The sequence below is a fragment of the Cetorhinus maximus genome, chromosome 1 (genome assembly GCF_964194155.1).
Source record: "Cetorhinus maximus chromosome 1, sCetMax3.hap1.1, whole genome shotgun sequence".
NCBI classification, from domain to species: domain Eukaryota; kingdom Metazoa; phylum Chordata; class Chondrichthyes; order Lamniformes; family Cetorhinidae; genus Cetorhinus; species Cetorhinus maximus.
In genome coordinates, this window is record NC_135879.1 from 235307567 (window position 1) to 235331987 (window position 24421).

The 24421-nt window shown below is 45.3% G+C and overlaps 1 protein-coding gene across 1 annotated transcript in view; it reads right to left on the reverse strand.

Moving 5' to 3' along the window:
• Positions 1-2292: 2292 nt before the first annotated feature.
• Positions 2293-24421, reverse strand: part of LOC144692417 (snake venom metalloproteinase BjussuMP-2-like) — a 41197-nt gene continuing 19068 nt past the window's right edge. The window contains exons 5-14 of the mRNA XM_078561289.1: positions 24112-24188; positions 23401-23533; positions 17767-17820; positions 15134-15205; positions 13889-14061; positions 12479-12560; positions 10226-10362; positions 8341-8446; positions 3950-4001; positions 2293-3465 (exon numbers count right to left, since the gene is read on the reverse strand). Coding sequence (XP_078417415.1) covers positions 3338-3465; positions 3950-4001; positions 8341-8446; positions 10226-10362; positions 12479-12560; positions 13889-14061; positions 15134-15205; positions 17767-17820; positions 23401-23533; positions 24112-24188 — 1014 coding nt within the window. The 3' untranslated portion in view covers positions 2293-3337. The remainder of the gene's footprint in view (positions 3466-3949; positions 4002-8340; positions 8447-10225; positions 10363-12478; positions 12561-13888; positions 14062-15133; positions 15206-17766; positions 17821-23400; positions 23534-24111; positions 24189-24421) is intronic.

The window sequence follows — 24421 nt, forward strand, 5'->3', positions numbered from 1 at the left end:
AAGTGAAATTTTCCTTATTATTTAAAGTATCATTTGCCTGTTAATTTAGGCTTAATATACATTGATCCTGATTCATGTTAAAGTAAAAGTTACCAAAACTGAAATCTTGTTAATTTCTTCTCTGGGGGTCATTTAGTAAATGTTGGTTATTTTGGTTGACACTTCCCCCATGGGGGGGAATGGTAGCAAACCCCATTCATTCCCTGCACCATGGCTACAATGGGTACCATCTACAAGATGCACTGCACTGTGGATGCAGTGCCTTATTTCTTATTAGTTCTTGGGGTGTTAGCATCACTGACATTATTGCCCATCAACTTGCCCATGGCCGGAAAACTCCCCCCATTGTGGGGGGGGTTGTGCAGGGGTGGGTGGGAACCCGATCGGTGCCCCCAATCGGGTCCGCACCGCCATTTTACATGGGCGGGCCAATTAAGGCCCGCCCATTGTGACACGCGCCCGGAAGCGCTGAGCGCTCCCTGTGCGGGCCGGGGGGGGGAGGGAGGGTGCTTCCCTGAGGGGTTCCCTGTGCTCTTTCGAGCATGTGCGTGAAAGAGCGCAGAGATCTCCCCGAGGCACAGCGGGGCCTCAGGGAGACTTGTTTCAGTGTTAAACTTTTAAATAAAGGTTTTTAAAACTTTTAAAACACGTCCCCTCAGTCACATGAGCTTGGACACGTCAAAGAATAAATGTATAAATTTTTATTCGATTTTAAAACACTTTCATGAAACCTCATCCCGCCCGTGGATGAGGTTTCATGATAAATGCGAAGGCCGCCTGGGCTCTTCGCCTGCCCCCCCCGCCAACCTTAAAGTTGGATGTGCAGCTCATTAAATCGAATTTGTTAGGTTTTAAATGGCCTTAATAGGCCTTTGACAATTCGGCGCGCCCGCCGAACTGAAAATCTAAATGACGCGCGGTGACGTTGAGACGCCCACCCAACGTCACCCCGTGTCATTTTACGCGTCGACGAGCGGGCCCCACTCCTCCCGCTCACCGACGGGAAAATGCTGCTGCATGTGTCTGCTGCCCTTGTCTTTGTAGGTGATAGAAGTCGTGGGTTTGGAAGGTGTTGAAGGAACCTTGGCAAGTTGCTGCAGTGCATCTTGTAGATGACACATGCTGCTGCCGCTGTACGCTGGTGGTGGAGGGAGTGAACGTTTAATGTGGCGGATGGGGTCTCGGTCAAGTGGGCTTCTTTGTCCTGGATGCATCAGACTTCTTCAGGGTTGTTGGAGCCGCACTCATCCAGGCAAGTGGAGAGTATTCAATCACGTTCTTTGTTTGTGCCTTGTGGATGGTGCACAGACTTTGGGAGTCAAGATGTGTGTTATTTGCTGCAGAATTCCCATCCTCTGACCTGCTCGTATAGCCACAGTATTTGTATGGTGAGTCCAGTTCAGTTTCTGGTCAACCGTAACCCCCAGGATGTTGATAGTGGGGAATTCAGTGACAGTAATGCTGTTGAATGTCAATGGGAGATAGGTTTGTCGTGTTAACATAATGATATCGTACCTTAGGCTTTTTTAATGTACAAGACACGAGGCACCAATCGCTCATAAGAGATTGGGTAAACACGTTGTGGGTTCATTTATTTAGACTAGGCGCAGGAGAATAGTCATACATAGGGAAGACATCAGAACTGTGTGTCTGTGCTCTGCTCGAAGCAAAAGTGAAACTAAGACTGGATCACATGACACACTCCCCTTCTAGTGATGCCATGCTGATATCCTTTAAAGGCACATTAGGAAAAGGTTATCTTCTTTTGGAAATAGTCATTGCCTGGCACTTGTGTGGCCTGAATATCAAGTGCCACTAATCAGCTCAGGCCTGAATATCGTCCAGATCTTCACCACATGGATTGAAGCAGGTCAAGGTGGCTCACCACCACCTTCACAAGGGCAATTAGGGAAGGACAATAAATGCTGGCCCTGCTAGCGATGCCCACACCCTGAGAATGATTATTTTAAAATCCATGTTGACTCCGTCTATCAGCTAAATTTCTCTGTCTACTCAGTCACCCTGTCCTTAATTATAAATTCCAATAATGACCTCACATCAGACTAACATTTTTTGGTTTCTCTCTCACACCTTTTTAAAATAATAACACATCAACAAACAGCGAGCCCCACATCCCAGGAACGAACATTTAAATAGAAAAGCTAAACTTGTCTGGAATAATGATACAGAGCAACGATACAGAGACAACAGCGCCTATTATTGGAAACAAGTAAAATGGACGTCAAGAAGCTCAAGTCTTTCACAAACATACAAAAAAGTTTTATTTCACAGATGACAAATTTCACATTTTGCAGATCGACGTTTCTGACTCTAACACAAGTCAGAAAAATCATAAACAATTTTTAGATCAACGATATTTATTCAGGTTAACAATAGCAGAACATGAAATCGATGAGGTTTATTCTGCAATCGACAAAGTTGAGGTTTTTCATCCTAGTTCTGTGCGTGTTGCTTTTAGATTATGAACACAGAGCAATGAACAGCATATGCCGGAAGTTTGAAGCAAACACAGAAAATGCTGGAAACAGTCAAGAATAATGAGCGTATTTATGCATGATAGAGGATATGTACAACTATGTGCGTCCGACTGCAATGCAGTGATAATTCCTGTTTAAATAAGTTTTCACATTTCAGAGATTATTCAAGTTTCACAGTAACTGAAAGAGAAACCATAAGATTGAAACCCTACCCACCCCCCCTTTAAACCAGCTTATATTTCACCTCTTTTCTATTTTTACTTAGTTCTGTTGAAGAGTCATACGGACTCAAACGTTAACTGTGTTCCTCTTCGCAGATGCTCTCCATAATGCTGAGTTTTTCCAGGTATTTTTATTTTTAGATTGAAATACACCCTGGGTTTCTATTTGAACATCCTAACTAATATTAACCAAAAAGGTCGGTGTGAGTTTTACGTGCGGTCACTCTGGGTTTTAAGATTGCCTGTCTTCGGTTTGTTGGGAGGCTTTAAAGCAGCAACGTCTTCCTGGAAAAATGTCTTTGACAAAACTTTAGACACCTGCGGGTTGGTTTTGTAGGTCGGCAGTAGCAGATCAGGAGCCCATCATACACCGTTTGATATTCCTATCACGGGGGAATAAACGTAGAGAAGGTGATTGCAGCAAGCTTATCTTTGTCCCCCTTGTGAATGATGCCTATCTTCTTTCCATTCCCTGAGCCAAATCAGGCAAGAATGAAGATAGGGCTGGTCCTGAGAACATGTCTTTCTGGAGACGGGCGGGTGCGGGGGGCACCTTTAGATAGCTCCTTGAAAAGGAGATATGAAGGAGTTCTCTGTATCTCGCAGGCAACCCTTTAATTAGACAGTGCTTTGCTGAGGGAGACCTTTGAAAGAGTGATAGGCGCTTGGATCACCTTTCTTCTGGAAAGCTACCATCGCAAGTCCAGCAATAATGATGAAGAGCAAGGATACAGAGGCAGCAGCACCTATTATCGGAAACAAGTAAAATATACGTCAACAACCCTTCTGTAAAAACAAATGTATCATTTCCATGTTTTGCCAAAGTGAACAAAAATATTCTATTTCCCAACTCTGACACATTCTTTTCTGTCAGTTTTACATTTGCCCTCACTCCACTCCTGCTATGGCCTCCTCCAGGTGGTGTGTGATCTAGATGGTGAGTGTAAGCAATAGAAGAACATCAAGTATATATCCCTGATGTCATGTACTATTGAACCAGCTTACCTTCACCGGCTTTACAAGCAATGCATTCCTGATCATCAAGTTTTTTTTTTTAAATGCTGTAAATTGGTATCGCTCTTCTGGTTCCTTTCCCAAATTCCTTAAATCCATGTCCTCTGGTTACCAACTCTCCTGCCAGTGGAAACTGTGTCCCCTTATTTACCCTACCCAGCAATTAATCGCATTCTCTGTCCCCTTGTTACTGAGATCTTAAGGACGCGTACTTACCAATTTTGTAGTGCATTGAGGTCTCGTCATGTACTAATGCGGCCGTGATATTCTGAGAAAACAAAACAATGAAACTAGTTAAAGGCAAAATACTGCAGATGCTGGAAACCTGAAATAAAAACAAAAATTGCTGGAGAAACTCAGCAGGTCTGACAGCATCTGTGGAGAGAAAGGCAGAGCTAACGTTTCGAGCCCGCATGACTCTTCTTCAGAGCTAGTTACCCTGACTGCTCAGACACTGCCTGAAAATAATAACATATCCAGGGACACAGCCTTGAGGCTGGTGAGGGGGAACTCAAACAGGATACCGCAGCTGATCAGGGTGGGGGAGAACATAGCCTGGCAAAGCCCTCTGTTAACGAAGAGTCAATGGATGAGCCTCAACGACTTCATCAAAGAGATATTTCAGAAGGAATTGGAACAGCTTTGGTGGGAGGTCATTGATGGCAACTCATTTTGAAATTCATGTTACCAAATCCTGTTGAGGACCTCGGGCAAGTGTAACTCAATGACCAATCAGTGTTCAAGATCTGAGTTTGAATACAGGGGACTAAGACCGCCAGTAAATCAGCCATGCCAGGAACCGTACTGCTAATCATGATCAGGCCAGAGACTTGAAGACGATGAATAATTTGTGAGTTAATAGCAGCTTCCATAACTGCTCAGGAAGGAAATGATTTCGGTCAATGGGTGTTTATGTGACCAGGAAGCTGTTTACGATGGGGTTCCACAGGGCTCAGCACGAAGTTGTTCGTGGTATATATCCATGATTTAAACTTAAGTGCAGTGGGCATGAAACAGAAGTTTGCTGATGATTCAATAATTAGCCACGTGGTTGATAGTGAGGAAGAAAGCTGTAGGCTGCACGAAGATATCAATGCGCATGGTCAGGTGGGTAGAAAAGTGACAAATGGAGATCAGTCCAGAGGAGTGGGGGTAATGAATTTGGGGAGGACAAAAAGGCAAGGGAATACATGGGAGGATATTGAAAAGCATAGAGGAATAGTCGTTAGAGATGATGTCCACGGATCTTTGAAGAGGACAGGACAGGTAGATAAGGTAGACAAGAAGGCACACATGATACTTTCTTTTTTTGGTTGAGGTCTAGAATATAAGACCAAGGAGATTATGCTAGAACTGTACAAAACATCAGGGGGAACCACAGTTGGGGTCCCAGTAAAAAGCCTGCTCACAGCATCGCAGAAAGGATGTGATCACACTAGGAAGGGTACAGAGGAAATTTATGAAGATGTTGCCAGGAATGGAGAATTATAGGTATAAAGAAGGATTGGTTAGGCTATGATTGTCCTCTTTGGAACAAAGGAAGCTAAGGGGAGATTTAATGGAAATTATGAGGGGCCTAGATAGTGTGGATAGGAAGGTCCTACTTCCATGAGCAGAAAGGCCAATAACCAGGGGGTATAGATTTAAAGTAACTGTTGAATGGGTTAGAGGGGAGTTGGGAAGTAAGTTTTTCACTCAGAGGGTGGAGGGGTGTGGAACTCACTGTCTGAAAGGGCAATGGAGGCAGGAACCGTCATCACATTTAAAAAACACTTGGATATGCACATGAGGTGTCATTACCTATTGGGCTACAGCTCAAGAGCTGAAAGGTAGGATTAGACTCGATAGCTCTTTCCAGGCCAGCACAGACATGATAGGTGGAAATAGCCTCCTTCTGTGTTTAAATCAATTTGTTTCTCGTGTTTCTAAATGTAATAGGGCAGCGGTTTGCAGAGAGAGTGAGATGGGACAAACGCGTTTCCGAAAAGATGAATTGGGAGCAAAAAATGGTTGAAGAGATGAAACAATTGTGTGCTGGGTGTATATCTTAACCAAATGGGCCAATTAGACCTGGGATTTTCTTTGGATCTGGTAAGCAGCAGACTCATCGGGGATGATGAGGAAACAAGTTATTCCAGTTTTAATGATCTGACAGGCTGCAGCAGTGCAGCCTTTATCCTCAAGTCATGGTGAATAAAGCTTGGGGAGTAAAATGGTGAGTTTTCTCCTCGGCAGAACTATCAACTGCAGCGTGAGGATAGAAAGGAAGGTTCAAAGAAGTTCAACAGTTTGAGAAGGGGCCGCAAGGATTGTCTGCTGCCTGGGCCAGGGTCGCAGCTGCCGCTGCTCCCGTTCAATAAAGTTGCCTTTCTAAAAGCAAATTTTCAAGAAGAGATGCATTCGGTGCAGGAGTCCAAGTTTAACAAGAGATCACAGGCAGGGCTAGGCCGAAACGTGACATCAGATCTGAAGAAGGGAGGGAGGGAGTTGGGAAATCTTCCATTCCAAGGAAAATAACATTAATCGCTTTACTGGCAAAGAGGGGTCAGACAAGGAGAAGTTAAACTGGACACAGAATTCTCCGGGGCTGAATATTCGGCCTGAGGTCGGGACCCCGACGTCAGGGTCATTTCCCGAACTCCGACTTAATTTTCAGGCTAAATGCCAAGTAATGGCCCCTCTGTGAGCTGGCCATCCAGTTAGAACAAGTGATGGGCCCACAAGGATGGAGCGTCAAGGGGCGGCTGCAGGGATAGTGGATGCAGTGATTATAACCTTCCAAAATTCCATAGATTCTGGAATGGCCCCAGCAGATCAGAAAACCTCAAATGTAAGACATGGATTCAAGAAAGGAAGGAGACAGAAAGCAGGAAACTATGGCAATGGGATTTTCCGGCCCCATTGCGGGCGGGACCCCAGCCAGAAGCCCATTGACTTGCGGCGGGACTGGACAATCTATATTAATGATTTGGATGGAGGGACCAACTGTATTGTAGACAAATTTGCTGACGTTACAAAGGTAGGTAGGAAAGCAAGTTTTGAGAAGGATACAAAGGCCAGGATTTTACAGCCCCACCCGGGGGGATGCCCCGAGCCGCTTAAATCTCCATTCACTTCAGCGGGACTGGAATATCCCATTGGGCGGGAGGGGATGTAAGATCCTGGCCAAAGAGTCTGCAAAGGGATAATAGATAAGCTAAGCGAATGGTCAAAAATTTGGCATATGGGATATAATGTGGGAAAACATGGGGTGGACACTTGGTGGAAAGAATAGAAAAGCAGATTATTCCAATGAAGAGACCGCGGAATGCTGTTAAAGAGGGATCTTGCTGGCCTTGACCTTCAGTCACAAAGGGTAGCATGCAGGTACAGCAAGGAATTAAGGCGGCTAATGGAACGTTGGCCTTTATCGCAAGGCAGATGGAGTATAGAAATAGGGAAGCCTTGCCTCGGCTGTACAGGGTATCGGTGAGGCTGCACATGCTTAGTCTCCTCACTTAAGGAGGGGTATACTTGCATTGGAAGCCGATCAGAGAAGGCTCACTCTGCTGATTCCTGGGATGAAGGGTTTTGTCTTATGAGGGAAGGTTGAGTAGGTTGGGCCTATACTCACTGGAGTTTAGAGGAATGAGGGGTGATCTTATTTAAGCATCTAAGATTCTGAAGGGGCTTGGCAGGGTAGATGCTGAGAGGATCTATCCCCTTGTTGGGGGGGATTCTAGACTTAGGGGACACAGTTACAAAATAAGGGGTCTCCCATTTATGACAGCGGTGTGGAGGAATTTCTTCTCTGAGTGTTGTTAGTGTTTGGAATTCTCTCTCCCAGCGAGCAGTGGAGGGTCATTGAACATTGAGTTAGACAGATTTTTGATCTACAAGGGAGTCAAGGGTTATGGGTGGACAGGCACTAAAGTGGGGTAAAGGCCCCAACCAGATCAGCCATGATCTCATGAATGGCAGAGCAGACTGGAGAGGCCGAATGGCCTACTCCTGCTCCTATTTCTGATGATCTCTCCAGCACTGAAAGTGACAGTGTGCTAAATGCAGTTCAAGGAGAACGAGGTTGCCTCCATCTTAAGCAGCACACGCTAAAATTTTAAAAATTAAAATGTCCACACTGGCCAAAGTACTTTTGTCAAGGGGCAGCCCCACCACTGGCAGCCGGTGGTCACAGCTGGCGCCATTTAGAAACCACAGCTGCGGAGGGGAGGGGGATATTTAAAAGGCCCATTGGAGGACTCTCCCACTGCACTGGCACTGGGAGGTTGCCTCCTCTCACAGGCTGTGTTCTGACAACTGCCTGGAAAATTGTATCTGACATAGGAGAGGAGCCTTAATAGGACATGCAATTACCTTTATTGGCTACCTGCTGCTTTCAGGCAGATAGCCTGCACCCCTGACTTGGCCTTCTCCGAAAGGGATTGGAGCAAGGCGATGCAGGCAGTCTGGGAAATTCCGGGCCTACCCACTTCCACTCTCACCCCTATCTCGAATATCCAGCCCCAAAAGCCATTTCCCAATTCCCTACCTTGCCGAATAAGTTGAAAGTGGTTATCCAAGTGGGGGCTTTTACTATTGTCGAACTAACTTGAGACATTCTCACTCACCATGGAGGAATTTGGTTGATTCATTAAACAGCTGATGTTATGATGCTTCAAGAACTGCTCGAGATATGCTTTACTGCAGCTGCTGAACACTGGATTCATCATCCACCTGCACAAAAGAAAGCACGTGTTTGAAGGAAATAAAAAATACTTTGGGAAAAATAAGGCATTCAACAAATGTGCTTCCATCGTGTTTTTTTTAATCATTCCTGGAGGGGTGCAAAGGATAGTATCGGGGATCAGGGACTTCAGTTATCTGGAGAGACTGGAGAAGCCAGGATGGTTTTCTTTAGAGCAGAGAAGGTTAAAATGAGTTTTTTTTTATTCTTTCACGGGATGTGGGCATCACTGGCAAAGCCAGCATTTGTTGCCCATCCCTAGTTGCCCATGAACTGAGTGGCTTGCTAGGCCATTTCAGAGAGAAATTAAGAGTCAACCACATAGTGATAATAATAACTCATCAAAGAAATAAACTTGCTATAGGGAAAGAGAAGGGGAATGAACCTAAGTGGATGGCTCTTACAGCGATTCAGCACAGGCAGTGACCTTCTGTGCTGTCATCATTCCAACCCCCAAACACAATATGCTCCTTTGCATTCCTGGAAGCACTGAGCCCTTAGCCTGAATCCACCAGCACAGTGACCCCTCACCCAAGTTCCATTCTTCATGCACGAAGAGACGGTTTCATCTGACTGGAGGTTGTAGAACTAGGAGCCATAGCCTCAGGATAAGGGATCTAGAGCATGCAAGACCAAGATGCATGGATCTTTGGGCACAAAGGAAATCGAGGGATGTAGGGATAGGGCAGGGAAGTGGAGTGGGACTAGCTGCATTCTCTTGCAGTGAGCCAGCAGGAACATGATGGGCTAAATTGCCTCCCTCCGTGCTGTAACAATGTTATGATCCTACCTTCTAGCACAGTAACATAAACAGGGTTTTGGTGAGTGATTATGGAACAGGTCAGCTGTTAGTTGCAGTGTTCTTCCTGATTGCCTCTGGGTCCCATTGAGCATGTTCGTTTGGCTTAGATGATGATCATCTCATTGGGTTTTAATCCCCCAGTAGGACTTCACTTTACAGCATTAGGTGACATGTGCCAGTGCAGTACTGAGGGGCTGCCAGATTACTGGCAAAGCCACGTTCTGGTGGCAGGTTGGCAGGAAGGCCCTGTCTGCTGGGTGCAGGCCACCCCATTGGGATTTGAGTGGAATAGAATCTTAACTTACAGGGTCTCCAATGGGGCCCCACCCAGGTCCAGCTCAGCATTTCCCCTGCTCAGGGTTAAGATGCATACCCCTTTTGGAGAGAAAAAATCAAGTGAACTACCTTCAACTCTAACATGACATATATGTTTTTAAATATTTTGCCTTTCTACTTCAAGAGCATAGGCCCTCCTACCCCATTTACACTTGGGCTCCTCACAATTCATGTTTTTTTTTTGGGTTGAGACACAGAGAAGCCAATTGTGTCAGGCATCATGTTCATCACAATTGCATTATGTGTCAATCAAGTGATAGTCCTGCTTTTGGAGCTATTTTAACCATCGCTGATTGGAGGGCTCATTCAAGAACAGTACATTTTAAAGGATACCCCGCCACATAAAATGCTTTGAGGCTTCTCAGCAAGGTGCTAAGTGAACACATATCTATCCATATGATGGGGATCATTTTAACTTTGGCTGGTAGTCAGTGGCACTCAATGAAGACATTGCAAACAAAAAGCAGGAGAGATTCACAAACAGGCTGTGTATTAGATTTTGCCTATCAGCCAATGGTAAAATCATCCTGACTGGTTTACACATAATCGTTACAAAGAAAAGAACTTTAATTTTTTTTTTTAGAATGATCGATAAAAGCTCATTAACGAGGGAAATGATAATTGTCCTTACACAGCCGATGTTGCCAGTAAGCACTTCCCAGAGGTGACAGGGCAGTGACAAGTGGGTGCGTCATGATACATTCCCAGGTTGTGACCGATCTCATGAGCGATGTATTTAGCCACCTCTCTGGGACTAGCCCATGTATCCTGCAAATGCAACAAAAAAAAATAGCATTCATTAGCATGGTACCTCCTGATGCATAAAACAACATCTGCGCCTTGGTATGAAGGCACAAATCTTAACACACACCGTGATTTCATCAACAGAACCTTTGAGATTTACAGCACAAAACAAAGTATTCAGCTCACTCTTTCCTCGAGCAATCAAACACAAATTCACAAGTGTGGTTGGGGAGGGTTTAAACTAAATTAGCAGGAGGGATGAGCACCAGCATAAAGAAGTAAAAAAAGAGGGAAATAAGGTGCATAAAGTGAGAGTGTTGGACGGTGCTAGAGAAAGCAGTGGTACCATGCTAGATAAAAGCAAACTAAGAAGGACTATGAGGAATATAAGATAGGATTACAAAGCACTTTAGGAAAGATATGAAGGTCTTTGAGAGAGTCCGGAGGAGATTCAGTAGAACGGTTCCAGGGATGGTGATGGAGGTGGGGGCTTTAGGTTGGGTTGGAAAGGCTGCGATTGTTCTCCTTGGAGCAAAGGAAGTTGAGGGGAGATTTGATAGAGGTGTACAAGATTTTGACAGGTTTAGGTAAGGTCGACAAGGAAAAGCTGTTTCCGTTAGCTGATGGTACAAGGACTGGGAGGCTCAGATTTTTGGGCGGGAGATGCAGGGGGAATATGAGGAAGAGCTTTTTTATGCAGCGAGTGGTGACGACCTGGAACACGCTGCCCATGAGGGCGATGGAAGTGGAAGCAACCAACCTTCAAAAAGGAAGGGCACTTGAAGAAAATAAGAGCAACAGGGACTGAGTGGGAGAGTGGGACTGACTGCATTGCTCTGGGCGGGAGCCAGCATGGATTCAATGGGCCAAGTGGCATCCTCCTGTGCCACAAATGACTGTACGAATCCAATGCCTCTCTCTCTCTCTCTCTCTCCCTTCAACCTCTCTCTTCCTCTATTTCAAATATCTCTTCAGGAATGTCATTGTTTCTGCCTCATTATCCCCCTATGCCTCTGCACACATACATTTCTTTTAACCAATCGCGAGACCTTTCTCACTGACAATTTTAAACTGATCTTGCCACAGGTTCCCCAACCAGAGGAAACAGTCTAACTACCTGATTCAAACTATTCGCTGTTTAAACGAATCTCAATGAAATTTATTTTTAGCCTTCTCCGATCCAATGAAATTATTGCTCCAGGTCTTTTAATTCACGTCATAGTCGGCCAACCGCCCCGACGGCTGTTAGATGAAAAGAGTTTTATTGTCTTAATCCAATTCCAAGCGGGAATACACAAGTCGTGCGAAACTGGCTGCAATTCTGCTCTACTTGGCAATCCTAGTGGGAGAAGTCACAGGATCTGCAGGTGTGAGAATCGAGAAGTGTCGCACTCTTGCAACGTTAGGGCTGAGTTTTTAGCTCGGTGGGCGGGCGGGCGCGCGCCCGACATGACCGAGTGTAAAATGGCGTGCAACGATGTCAGGCGAGCGTCCCGACGTCATCACGCGCTTGCGCGATATTTCGGGCCACAGGCGCGGGCTGGAATCGGCAGCGCGTCCGCCGACAATTAAAGCGCCTTGTTAAGGCCATTAAAGATGTAATTAAAAGAAAATGTTTCGCTGTCGGTCCAACCTTATGGTTGGCGGGCGGGCGAAAAGGCCTCTCTCCACAGATGCTGTCAGACCTGCTGAGTTTTTCCAGCATTTTCTGCTTTTGGTTCAGATTTCCAGCATCCGCGGTAATTTGCTTTTATCTGGGAAATAAGAGTACTGGTCCGAATTGTTTTTTTTTTCCTTCTGGGGTGCTGTGGACCAATGCTTTGTCTAACTCATGTAACATCGAACAGTATCTGATCCATGTTATATCTGTTTCACACATTGTCTGATATCACCCCTGCTCAGCGTCTGACCCGTACTTCATAGGATTCAGATTGCGTCTGATTCACATTTCATCCGGTCCACGCTTTATCTGATATCACCCTTTCTCTGACCCCTACTTCATCCTATTCATGAATGATCTCGCCTGTGCGATAATCAGATCTTAATGCTGACACAAGGTGCCCCATTGGCCAGCATTCACCGCAAAGAACCACAACACTTCATTCAAAAGTTTTTTTGCCTAAACAAAATAAGGTCGTACCATGACAACACCTCCACTTCTCTCCTCCGAGCACATATCATTCATGTAGGCTTGGCCTATCGACTTTTGGAAAGGCACACCGCTGGAGAAATAAATAAATAAAGGGAAAAGTTTTTTTTTAGTGAAAGGCAGGCAAAGTTTGATATACAGCAGCATTGACAGCAAGACACCCCCCTTTAAATAAACAAGCATCGGAAACATTAATATCTCCAAAAACGCTTCATTTGGTCAGGAACCTTCTTAACTGTCGCTGGGTCAAAATACTGGAACTCCCTTCCTAACAGCACTGTGGGTGTACCTACACCGCATGGACTGCAGCGGTTCAAGGAGGCAGCTCACCACCACCTTCTCAGGGAGCAACTCAGGGATGGGCAATAAATGCTGGCCCAGCCAGAGAAGCCCACATCCCGTGAATGAATAAAAAAAAGACACAGGACTTGTACTGAAGACACAAGTCTACTACTACCAGCCTGTCTTAATAAAAAAATGCAAAGCGACATCTCCCCCCGGTGGCACACTGGGGAGATACATCACCATACGGTCCAAAAACATCCTATAGTTTATTTACCATGGAACCATGTCAATACAAAAGGCATAGTAACATTCCCTCGCCCCCTATCGCACAGTCATGTAAGAAGAAGAGAGACAGGTGTTAAGTGAGGGAAGTTATTGAGGGCTGCGGGAGATGAAGTTGAGTTAGGGATATAGGGCTGGGGTAGAAAAGTGAAGTTGAGTTATAAGATCAAAGATAATGTTTCCCCTTGTGGGGAAGAGCATAACTAGAGGCCATCGATATAAGAGTCACCAAGAAATCCAGTAGGGAATTCAGAAGAAACTTCTTTACCCAAAGAGCGGTGAGAATGTGGAACTCGTTACCACAGGGAATAGTATAGATGCATTTAAGGGGGAAGCTGGATAACTATAAGAGGGAGAAGGGAATAGAGGGTTAAGATGATAGATTTAGATGAGAAAAGACGGGGGGCAGCTCGAGTGGAGCATAAACACTGGCATGGACTGGTTGGGCCAAATGGCCTGTTTATGCTTTATATTCCATGCAATCCTACGAAAGATCAGCCATGATCTTACTGAATGGCGGAGCAGGCTCGAGGGGGCCAATTGACCTACTCCTGCTCCTATTTCTTATGTTCACATGTGAAGCTGAGATGAGATGGAAGGAATGGGAGGAGACTCATTTGGAGCATAAACGCCTGTTGTTTCTGCGCTGTGTATACACTATGTGATTGAGGAGCGCGGGTGCTATCTTGCAGACTTTGGGATCTGTTTGTGCATTACAGTGGGGGCTTTCAGATCCGTAACGTGTCTAATGTAAAGTTTCCCACACAGTGATGCTCGTCTAAAGCCAGCAGTCCACAAATGGTCATTGTACAAATGGCACAGGCCCAGGATTACCTGATAAGTTGGGCGTTATCATGGTGCTTCCTTGGCACGAGCTCTTTGCTTCGCCATTTCATGAAGTTCAGCAGAGCCTTTGAGGTATCCTGGCTGGAGGTAATCTTGTTTTCGGTTGTCCAGATTTCTATGCCAACGAGAAAAATCTGGATATTTAACTCCTTGTGGTAGATCTGAAAAACACACAGAATCCCAACAGCGGGATTAGAACCTGTAAATCAGCCTTAAGAATTTCTCACCCAGGCCTTCCTCCCCTCATTGCATCATCGGCGACGCAGCCATCAGGGGGCTGGGCTCCAAGCTCGCCCTATCATCCCTCCAACAAGCTTCCTCAATCTCCCACTCATTCTCAAACTCTCCTTCCTTCGCTCCATTCTCCGTTTCGGCTCCGCGATGACTCCGACGACAAAAACGCACTTTCCAAAAGCAAATCGTTGCGGATATTCTTGCCTCAAGCACCAGCGTGAGAGGCGCCGTCACGACAAGGGTTTCAGCGACCTAGGATAAAGGCCCACCCACATCTCATCTGGGGTGGGCAATAAGTTGCGGCTTCGCCAGAGTCACTCACAGCCCGCGGTCAAAAGCTTCGCTGCTTCTGCGGAATAGGAGGACTCATTGAGGGGGTTTTTTTTCCAACGCGGCAAACGACAGAGTTAACCGGTTGCCATGGCGATACTGAGTGGAGGATCGTCGTGAGAAACTTTGAGCATCTAGCGACCCACAGTGGCCGTGCTTGGTAATTACAAAAAGTGAGGCTGCGCTTGGCTTGTTTCTGGGTACGAGACAAGACATTGTGAAATGTGCTTTATTGCACTCTTGTTCGATTGCCCTATTGCTGCCCTATACTCCACGAACCATCGCATTGTTTTTCTAACGAAAAATAAGTGCTCAAAGGAAATGTAAAAACTTTACACAGTTTTTTTTTTGAACTGCCCTGATTATAATTTTTTGCCTGTTGCTCCCGGGAGCCCAAAACATTTATCATCCTCCCTGCCTTCAGTGTGTAGAAATCAAGACCTGGGGCCCAGTCTCCTACTCTAACCCATTCCTTCCCGGGGGCCTCAGCTTCTTAAATCCACTGCTCCCCCCTTCCCCTTACAACCTATATTCTTTTAAAACCCAAGGTTGGCTGTTTTGAGTGATGTATCTTGTGCCATACTGTACTCCTCCATCCTTAGTCAGGTGCTGCGTGGGCTTTGACCTTTCACCTGGACTCCCCAGTAAGGAAGGCATTGTTTCCCTTACCTGATTAACATGATGTGCGAGAGTGATTAGCCGCTCCCGGGTCTTTCTGAGGTCCCCTTCGTTTTGGAGAAACTGTGAGAAACAGGATGATAGTGAGCGGTTAGACTCTGTTTAACGAAGGGAATGTCATTAATGCACTTGTGAAAACTGAACAAACAGTTTTTTTATTTTGTTCGCTTTACACTCCTCCCCCTCTGAAGGGGCTGCCTCAGCGTGAGGCTTAAAATGTGGCAGCTTTCTTCATTAGCAGCAAACAAGTTCAACAAGCCCAACGAAGTCTCCCACATTCCTAACTTCTCACCATATCTCACAGTTATCTCTCTCTCTCTCTCTGGAATCAAATCAAAAGAACATTCCTGCTAAAAACAAAAAACTACTGCGGATGCTGGAAATCCAAAACAAAAACAGAAATACCTGGAAAAACTCAGCAGGTCTGGCAGCATCGGCGGAGAAGAAAAGAGTTGACGTTTCGAGTCCTCATGACCCTTCAACAGAACTAAGTAAAAATAGGAGAGGGGTGAAATATAAGCTGGTTTAAGGTGGGGGGTGGGTGAGGGGAGAGAAGTTAAGGGGGGGGGGGGGTTGGTTGTAGGGACAAGCAAGCAGTGATAGGAGCAGATAATCAAAAGATGTCACAGACAAAGGAACAAAGAGGTGTTGAAGGTGGTGATATTATCTAAGAAAATGTGCTAATTAAGAATGGATGGCAGGACACTCAAGGTACAGCTCTAGTGGGGGTGGGGTGGAAAGACTAACAGGACATTACAGGTATAGATTTAAAAATAATGGAAATAGGTGGGAAAAGAAAAATCTATATAAATTATTGGAAAAAACAAAAGGGAGGGGGAAGAAATGGAAAGGGGGTGGGGATGGACGAGGGAGTTCAAGATCTAAAGTTGTTGAATTCAATATTCAGTCCGGAAGGCTGTAAAGTGTCTAGTCGGAAGATGAGGTGCTGTTCCTCCAGTTTGCGTTGGGCTTCACTGGAACAATGCAGCAAGCCAAGGACAGACATGTGGGCAAGAGAGCAGGGTGGAGTGTTAAAATGGCAAGCGACAGGGAGGTTTGGGTCTTTCTTGCGGACAGACCGCAGGTGTTCTGCAAAGTGGTCGCCCAGTTTACGTTTGGTCTCTCCAATGTAGAGGAGACCGCTCCCAATGCCTCTTGGTTCCTTTGTCTGTGACATCTTTTGATTATCTGCGCCTATCACTGCTTGCTTGTCCCTACAACCCCCACTCCCGCCCCCCCCCCAACTTCTCTCACCCCACCACCACCACCCCCACCCCCCACCTTAAACCAGCTTATATTTCACCCCTCTCCTATTTTTACTTAGTTCTGTTGAAGGGTCATGAGGACTCGAAAAGTCAACTCTTTTCTTCTCCGCTGATGCTGCCAGACCTGCTGAGTTTTTCCAGGTAATTCTGTTTTTGTTTTGAACCATCCTTGCTGTTGGGCTTACACAACGACAACCTGTAGTGAAACACCTGCACAACCATTTACAGATATACTGCTTGTATATCTCTATACTCTTTTCACCTCTCCCTTGGAGAATGGTGTGGCATGTTGGAAGAATTTGACAGGCTGATTAACAGCCTGCTTTAAGCCACATGAATGCTCCTTCTGTGGCCTGCAAGGCCTGGAGTAAGGCTTGAACCCAGAGCCTTCAGGCTCAGAGCACTACTAACTGAACCATTAACTAGATAACCAAGTATCAGACACATACCCACATAACCAAAATGTACTTTGAGAAATTAGGACTCTCTACCTGTAGCAGAAAACCAGAGAATAGCCCCATAAACCCTGTCTTGAACCTAGTTAAACTGATCGTTTCATTGTCCTTCCTGACAACTTATTCCCACAAACTCTCTACCTGTATAAGTTCTATTCAACCTTGCTCCTTACTCTTAACCTTCCAGTCTTTAAACCTGTGTCTCTCTGTTATTTGAACTCTTCACCCTGCTGACTAATATTCTCCGACTAACCTTGCCAATTCCCGTGGTAAATCATGGACCTATGATTAGGTCATTCCCAAGTCTGCTCTTTCTCGAAGTTTCAGTGAACATGTAAAACGTAGGGCCTTTCTTGTCCCAACTCTCCCGCCGTCCTCTCCTGAAGATGCTGATAATGGGGGAGTGTAGGTTCACAGAGCCAGGCAGTCCTATAGTATCTCACCCAAGTCACTAACCTGGAGAGTAAGCTACCTCTCTCATCTGGTGGGGAGGGTCCTCATAGCTAAGACTGACCCCAGTGTCCACACAGTCACTTCTCAGCAGTCGAGTAACTGGGTTGCGATTTGGAACGAGAACCTTGGCTGGTTTCTACCCGCCAACCACACCCCCCCCCAACCCCCACCGACACACCAGCAAAGCCCTTACAAAGTCTCTAACCATGGGGTGCTAAAGCCAATGTTAGGGAGCTCAGACCAGGGATCAAACCTGATCCCACCTGTATGTTTGGATAGCTGGGCAATGCATTTACCCATTCAGTTGTCAGGGCAGAGATCTTTGAAGGTGAAGGGGGTGGCGATTGAGGGACATGGAGTTGGAGCACAGTTTTTCCAGGACCTGCTGAATGGCAGAACCAGGTAGTGGAGCTGAATACTCTTCTTCTAGTTTCTAAAGAAAAAAAATTACCTCCTCTCTGTCAGCCACTAGGAAGAGCTCGATGCTGAGATTGGTGTTGCGACTCTGGTAAAGAAGGACAAAGAGAAGGAACACAAAGATTAACGCACGTCCCCATTAAACTCTTACTTAGACAAAGAACGAATGGTCTGCACTTATATGAAGCTTTAGCATGTCTCTCAGAGAACCCCAAAACATGCCACGTACAATGACAGCTGCTGAGGTGACTGCTCCTGTATAGGTAAACGTGCTGCCATTTTGTAACATCACGCAAACAGCGATGAGATAAGTGACCTATTCGTGTGTTGTTGATGGCGCTGTTTGAGCCAGAACGTTAGGAAACCACCTTGCTTTTCTTCGGGTTGTGTCACGCCACCTTTAATATGCAACCATGTCACAGGCAGGCCTCAGCTTAACTTCTCCTGCAATGGAGAGAACGTCCTGGCGACGGCACAGAATGTCAGCCTGGGCTGTGTACTCAAACCCTCAGGTGGGCTTTCAATACAACCCTTCAGCCAACTGAAGCAAAATAAAACACTCCATCTGAAAGCAAGTTATGCCACTTTCAGAAGTTATTCATAGGCTCATAAACATTTACAGCACAGAAAGAGGCCATTCGGCCGATTGTGTCCGCACTGGTCAACAAAGATTTGACTACACGATTCCCATTTTCCAGCGCTTGGCCCATAGCCCTGGAGGCAATGGCAACACAAGTGAATATCTAAATACTTCTTAAATGTTACGAGAATTTCTGACTCAACCACCCTTTCAGGCAGTGAGTTCCAGACTCCACCACCCTCTGGGTGAAAAAAAATTCTCCTCAACTCCCCTCTTAGCCTTCTACCTCTTACCTTAAACCTATGCCACCTGGTTATTGGCCCCTCTACTAATGGAAAAAGTGCTTCCCTATCCACCTTATCTATGCCCCTCATAATCTTATACACCTCTATCAGGTCCCGTCGCAACCTTCGCTGCTCCAAGGAAAACAACCCCGGCCTATCCAACCTTTCCTCATAGCTCAGACCCTCCAGCCCAGGCAGCATCTTGATAAATCCCCTCTGCACCCTCTCCAGTGCAATCACATCCGTCCTATAATGTGGTGACCAGAACTGCACGCAGTACTCCAGCTGTGGCCTAACCAGCATTTTATACAGTTCCAGCATAACCTCCCTGCTCTTGTATTCTATGCTTCGGCTAATAAAGGCAGGTATCCCATATGCCTTCTTAACCACCTTATCTACCTGCCCCGCTGCCTTCAGGGATCTGTGGATATGCACACCAAGGTCCCTCTGATCTTCAGGACTTTCCAGGGTCCTACCATTCATAGTGTAATCCCTTGCCTTGTTAGCCCTCCACAAGTGCATTACCTCACACTTTTCCAGGTTGCATTTCATTTGCCATTGCTCTACCCACCTGACCAACCCATTGATATCCTCCTGCAGGATTTAAAGCTATCCTCCTCACTATTTACCACCCCACCAATTTTCGTGTCATCCACAAACTTCTTGATCATACTCCCTACACTTAAGCCCAAATCATTTATGTACACCACAAACAGCAAGGGTCCCAGCACTGAGCCCTGCGGAACCCCACTGAAAGCAGGCTTCCAGTCACAGAAACACCCCTCTGCCATCACCCTATGCTTCCTGCCTCTCAGCCAATTTTGAACCCAACGTGCCACTTTGTCTTGGATCCCTTGGGCTCTTACTTTCTTGACCAGTCTGCCATGAGGGACCTTATCAAAAGCCTTGCTAAAGTCCATGTAGACCACATCAGATGCATTCCCCTCATCAACACTCCTGGTTACTTCCCCAAAAAATTCGATCAAATTTGTCAAACACGACATTCCCTTAACAAATCCATGCTGACTATCTCTGATTAATCTGTGTCTCTCCAAATGCAGATATATTCTGTCCCTCAGAATTCTTTGTAGTAATTTTCCCATCACCGAGGTTAGACTGACTGGCCTGTAATTTCCTGCTCTATCCCTTCCTCCCTACTTTAATAATGGGACAACATTAGCAGTCCTCCAGGCCTCTGGCACCTCATCTGTGGTCAGAGAGGATTTGAAAATTACTGTCAGGGCCCCTGATATCTCTTCCCTTGCCTCACTCAACAGCCTGGGATACATTTCATCCAGGCCTGTGGATTTATTCACTTTTAAGGCCGCTAAACCCGCTGGTACCTCCTCTCTCTATATGTTAATTTCCTTTAATATTTCACAGTCCTCCATCCTGATGTCTATATCTGTGTCGTACTTTTCCATTGTGAAGACTGACACAAAGTATTCATTGAGGACTGTACCCGGGTCTTCCAGGTCCATACACAGGCTGCCTCTATGGTCCCTAATTGGCCCTACTCTTTCCCTAGTTATTCTCTTGCTCTTTATATTATTAAAAAACCTCTTTGGGTTTTCTTTTATTCTACCCACCAATGCTTTCTCATGCACTCTCTTAGCTTTCCTAATTTAGTTTTTAAGTTCCCTCTGTACTTTTTATACTCCTCTAAGGACTCTGCCGTATTGAGCCCTCGGTATCTGCCATAAGCTTCTCTTTTTTTCTGAATCCTAACCTCTATGACCTTTGACATCCACGGTTCTCTGGACTTGGTCCCCCACTTTGTCTTTACAAGAACATATTTGCCCTGTACTCTCGCTATTTCCTCCTTGAATGCCTCCTACTGCTCTGGCACAGTTTTATCTGCAAGTAGCTGCTCCAAGTCCACTTGGGCCAAATCGCATCTCATCTTAGTAAAATTAACCTTTCCCCAGTTTAGAATTTTTATTCCTGACCCAATCTTATCCTTTTCCATAACTATCCTAAATCTAACTGAGTTAAGGTCACTATCTCCAAAATGCTCCCTGTACTGATACGCCTTCCACCTGCCTGGGCTCATTTCTGAATATTAGGTCCAGAACTGCCCCATTCCTTGTTGGGCTTTCTATGTACTGGCTAAAAATGTTCTCCCGGATGTAACTTAAGAATTTTGCTTCCTCCCTACTTTGCACATTAAAACTATCCCAGTTAAGAACATAAGAACATAAGAACTAAAAGCAGGAGAAGGCAATTCAGCCCCTCGAGCCTGCCCCGCCATTCATTACGATCATGGCTGATCTCATTTTGGCCTCAACTCCAATTTCCCGCCCTCTCCCCATAACCTTACAACCCATTACTAATTAAAACTCTGCCTATCTCCTCCTTAAATTTATTCAGCGTCCCGGCATCCACTGCACTCTGAGGTGGAATTCATTCCACAGATTCACGACCCTTTGAGAAAAGTAATTCCTCCTCATCTCTGATTTAAATCTACCACCCCTTAGTGTAAAACTCTGGCCTTTACAATGTCCTCAGTAGAGCCTGCTGCAGCTCTCAGCTGATGAGAGTTCCACTGAGGCCTGGCAAGAGAGTAATTGGTGTAATTTCTTGAATTTCCTGGGACCTCCCCAGACGTCCAGATTCTGCCTGAAATCCTGTTCACCTGGTGTGCTAAACACCCATTCCTTGCACTCCCTGGATGCCATCATTTCAGGGCAAAACTCTCTACATTATTCTTAAGTGAACAACGCTAATGAAGCTATGAGTAACTAGTTGCCTCCCTAAATACTTCTATGCTGTTTGCCTCAACTACTCCTCATGGTAGCAAGCTCCACCTTCTGAACACTCTCTGGGTAAAGAAGTTTCTCCTGAATTCCCTAGTGGATTTATTAGGGACTATTGTATATTTATGGCCCCTAGTTTTTGAATCCCCTACCAGACATCTCTATGTTTTTCTTAATTTATTCACAAGTTGTTGGGCATCACTGGCAAGGCCAGCATTTGTTGCCCATTCCTAATTGCCCTTGAAACTGAGTGGCTTGCAAGACCATTTCAGAGGCCAGTAAAGAGTCAACCACATTGCTGTGGGTCTGGAGTCACCTGTAAGCTAGACCAGGTAAGGAGGGCAGATTTCCTTCCCTAAAGGATATTAGTGAACCAGAGGCAGTCCATGTCCAAATGCAGCAAGACCTGGACAATATCTAGGCTTGGGATGACAAGTGCCAGGAAATGACCATTTACAATATATATTAATGACTTGGATGAGGGAAGTGAATGTACTATCACCAAGTTTGTGGATGACACAAAAATAGGTGGGAAGGCAAGTGGTAAGGATGACACAAAAAGTCTACAGAGGGATATAGAGAGGTTAAGTGAGTGGGCAAAAACTTGGCAGATGAAATATTATGTGGGAAAATGTGAGATTATGCACTTTGGCAGTAAGAATAGAGGAGCTGAATATTATTAAATGGAGAAAGACTGCAGAAAGCTGTAGCACAGAAAGCTTTGGGGGTCCTTGTGCATAAATCACAAAAAGCTAATATACCAGTTCAGCAGGTAATAGGGAAGGCAAATGGAATATTGGCCAATATTTCAAAGGGAATGAAGCATAAAAATAGGGAAGTCTTGCTAAAACTATACAAGGCACTAGTTAGACCATACCTAGAATACTGTGAACAGTTTTGGTCCCCTTATCTAAGGAAAGATATACTGGCATTGGAGGCAGTCCAAAGAAGGTTCACTAGGTTGATCCTGGGCATGGAGGGATTTTCTTATGAGGAGAGGTTGAGTAGGTTGGGCCTGTACTCATTAGAGTTTAGAAGAATGAGGGTGACCTTATTGAAACATATAAGATTCTTAGGGAACTTGACAAGGTAGATGTTGTTCCCCCTAGAGGGAGAGTCTAGGACCAGAGGACATAATCTCAGAGTAAATGGTCGGCCATTTTAAACAGAGAGGAGGAGGAATGTCTTCTCTCAAAGGGTAGTCAATCTGTGGAATTCTTTACCGCAGAATTCTGTAGAGGCTATATTTATTAAGTATATTCAAGTCTGAGATAGACAGATTTTTAATCAATAAGGGAATCAAGGGTTATGGGCAAAAGGCAGGAAAGTGGAGTTGAGGATTATCAGATCAGCCATGATCTCATTGAATGGTGGAGCAGACTCAATGGGCCAAATATCATAACTTTTAACAAATTCCCAAACTAATTTCCATTAAGGCAACAGCAACCCATAGGCTTAACCAGGCACCAGGCAAAGCATTTTCACCTTACAAATTCAAAATAAGAGTTCTTTCCACTTTGGTTCCTGTGGAGACAGTTGGAGGCTTACAGCTGCTTTTGATCTCACATTGCCTCTGCTCTACACACCACGCCACTGAACTTATACCTAGCACCGCTCATTGAATGTAAACTCTCATTGTATTACCAGCCTCTTCTAACATTCAACCCTTTCATAGTACCAGTTTTATTAGTAATATAAACATATTGCTTGGTCTCTGCTAGCTAGGTGCCAGATTTCACCCTGTTTCTTGAATGCTCTATTCAAAAATTGCAAATACACCCTACCTTTCTGTTTACATCTCAAAACAAGTACACATCAAAGACTAGCTGGCTTTAATCCAATTAAGACATACCCGCAAACTAAACCTCTATGTTAAAAGAAAAATATTTTCCAATAATATTATATGCATTAATAGCTCCATGACAGAGACCAAAACTCTTCACAATACTCCAAGGGTGATCTAACCGAGGTTCTATACAAGTGCAACATCATTTCCCTGCTTTTCAATTCCATCCCTCTAAAAGTAAGGGTTAGACTTGGTTTCTTACCATGAGGTTGTCAGGGGACCGGGAGATGTGCCTCTTTGTGCGGACGCGCTCCAATCGGCTCACTTTGTGTTTGTGGCTGCTGCCTTCCACTGGGTCGACGGCGTACCCCTGGGCTCCGATCGATATGTAACCACTGCAATAAGAGGCATTTGTGAGATTCTCAAAATGACAGGAACTTAATTTTGACAAAGGTCAGTAGATACTGCTTTAACAGAAAGAAAAGACTGGCATCTATATAATCACATTTCATCACCTCAGGATGTCCCACTGATACAGCCAATGAATCACCTCACTCTTGTGAGGTCGGAAACACAGCAGCCAATTTGCGCACAGCAAGGTCCCACAGACAGACAGCAAAGAGATAATGAAACGGTCTGTTTTAGCGATCTTTGTTGAGGAATAAATATTGACCAGGACACTGGGGAGAAGTCACCTGCTCTTCTTCGAAACAGTGCCATAGGATCTTTTAAAGCCATTCAAGAGGGTAGATGGGGCCTTGCTTTAACGTTTCAACCAAAAGACAGCACCTCCAGTAGTGCAGCACTCCTTCTACACCACCCTGGAGTGTCAGCCTAGACTGGGAGTTGAACCCATAAGAACATGTGACTTGGAGGCAAGCGTGCTACCAATAAGCCACAACGAACATTTTAATTAATCAGATTTTGTGCACTGGTTCACTCACTGACTGAAGTTTGAGGCTATAATTCCTACCTGAGACCCTGGCAGGTGCAAAGAGACACTGAAGAATCTTCCTCTCCCTCAATGAAACCCGTGTAGCAGCAGTGATTCTGGAATGGAATTCAGAGGTGTCTGAGTCAATGCTTTAATTGTCCAAGAACATTTAATACCTTTTTACAATGTCAACCCTTGCATTAATGGATGCATGTATTGGGAAGTTTAATGTTTCTTCCATTTTCCTTCCAGTTTGTTATCTCGAAGATGTTCATGGTTCTGTTTCAAAGGTGCTGGTTGTTCTCCAGGACCTCTTCCAAGCAGCCATGTGTGAACTCAGCTATTTGGC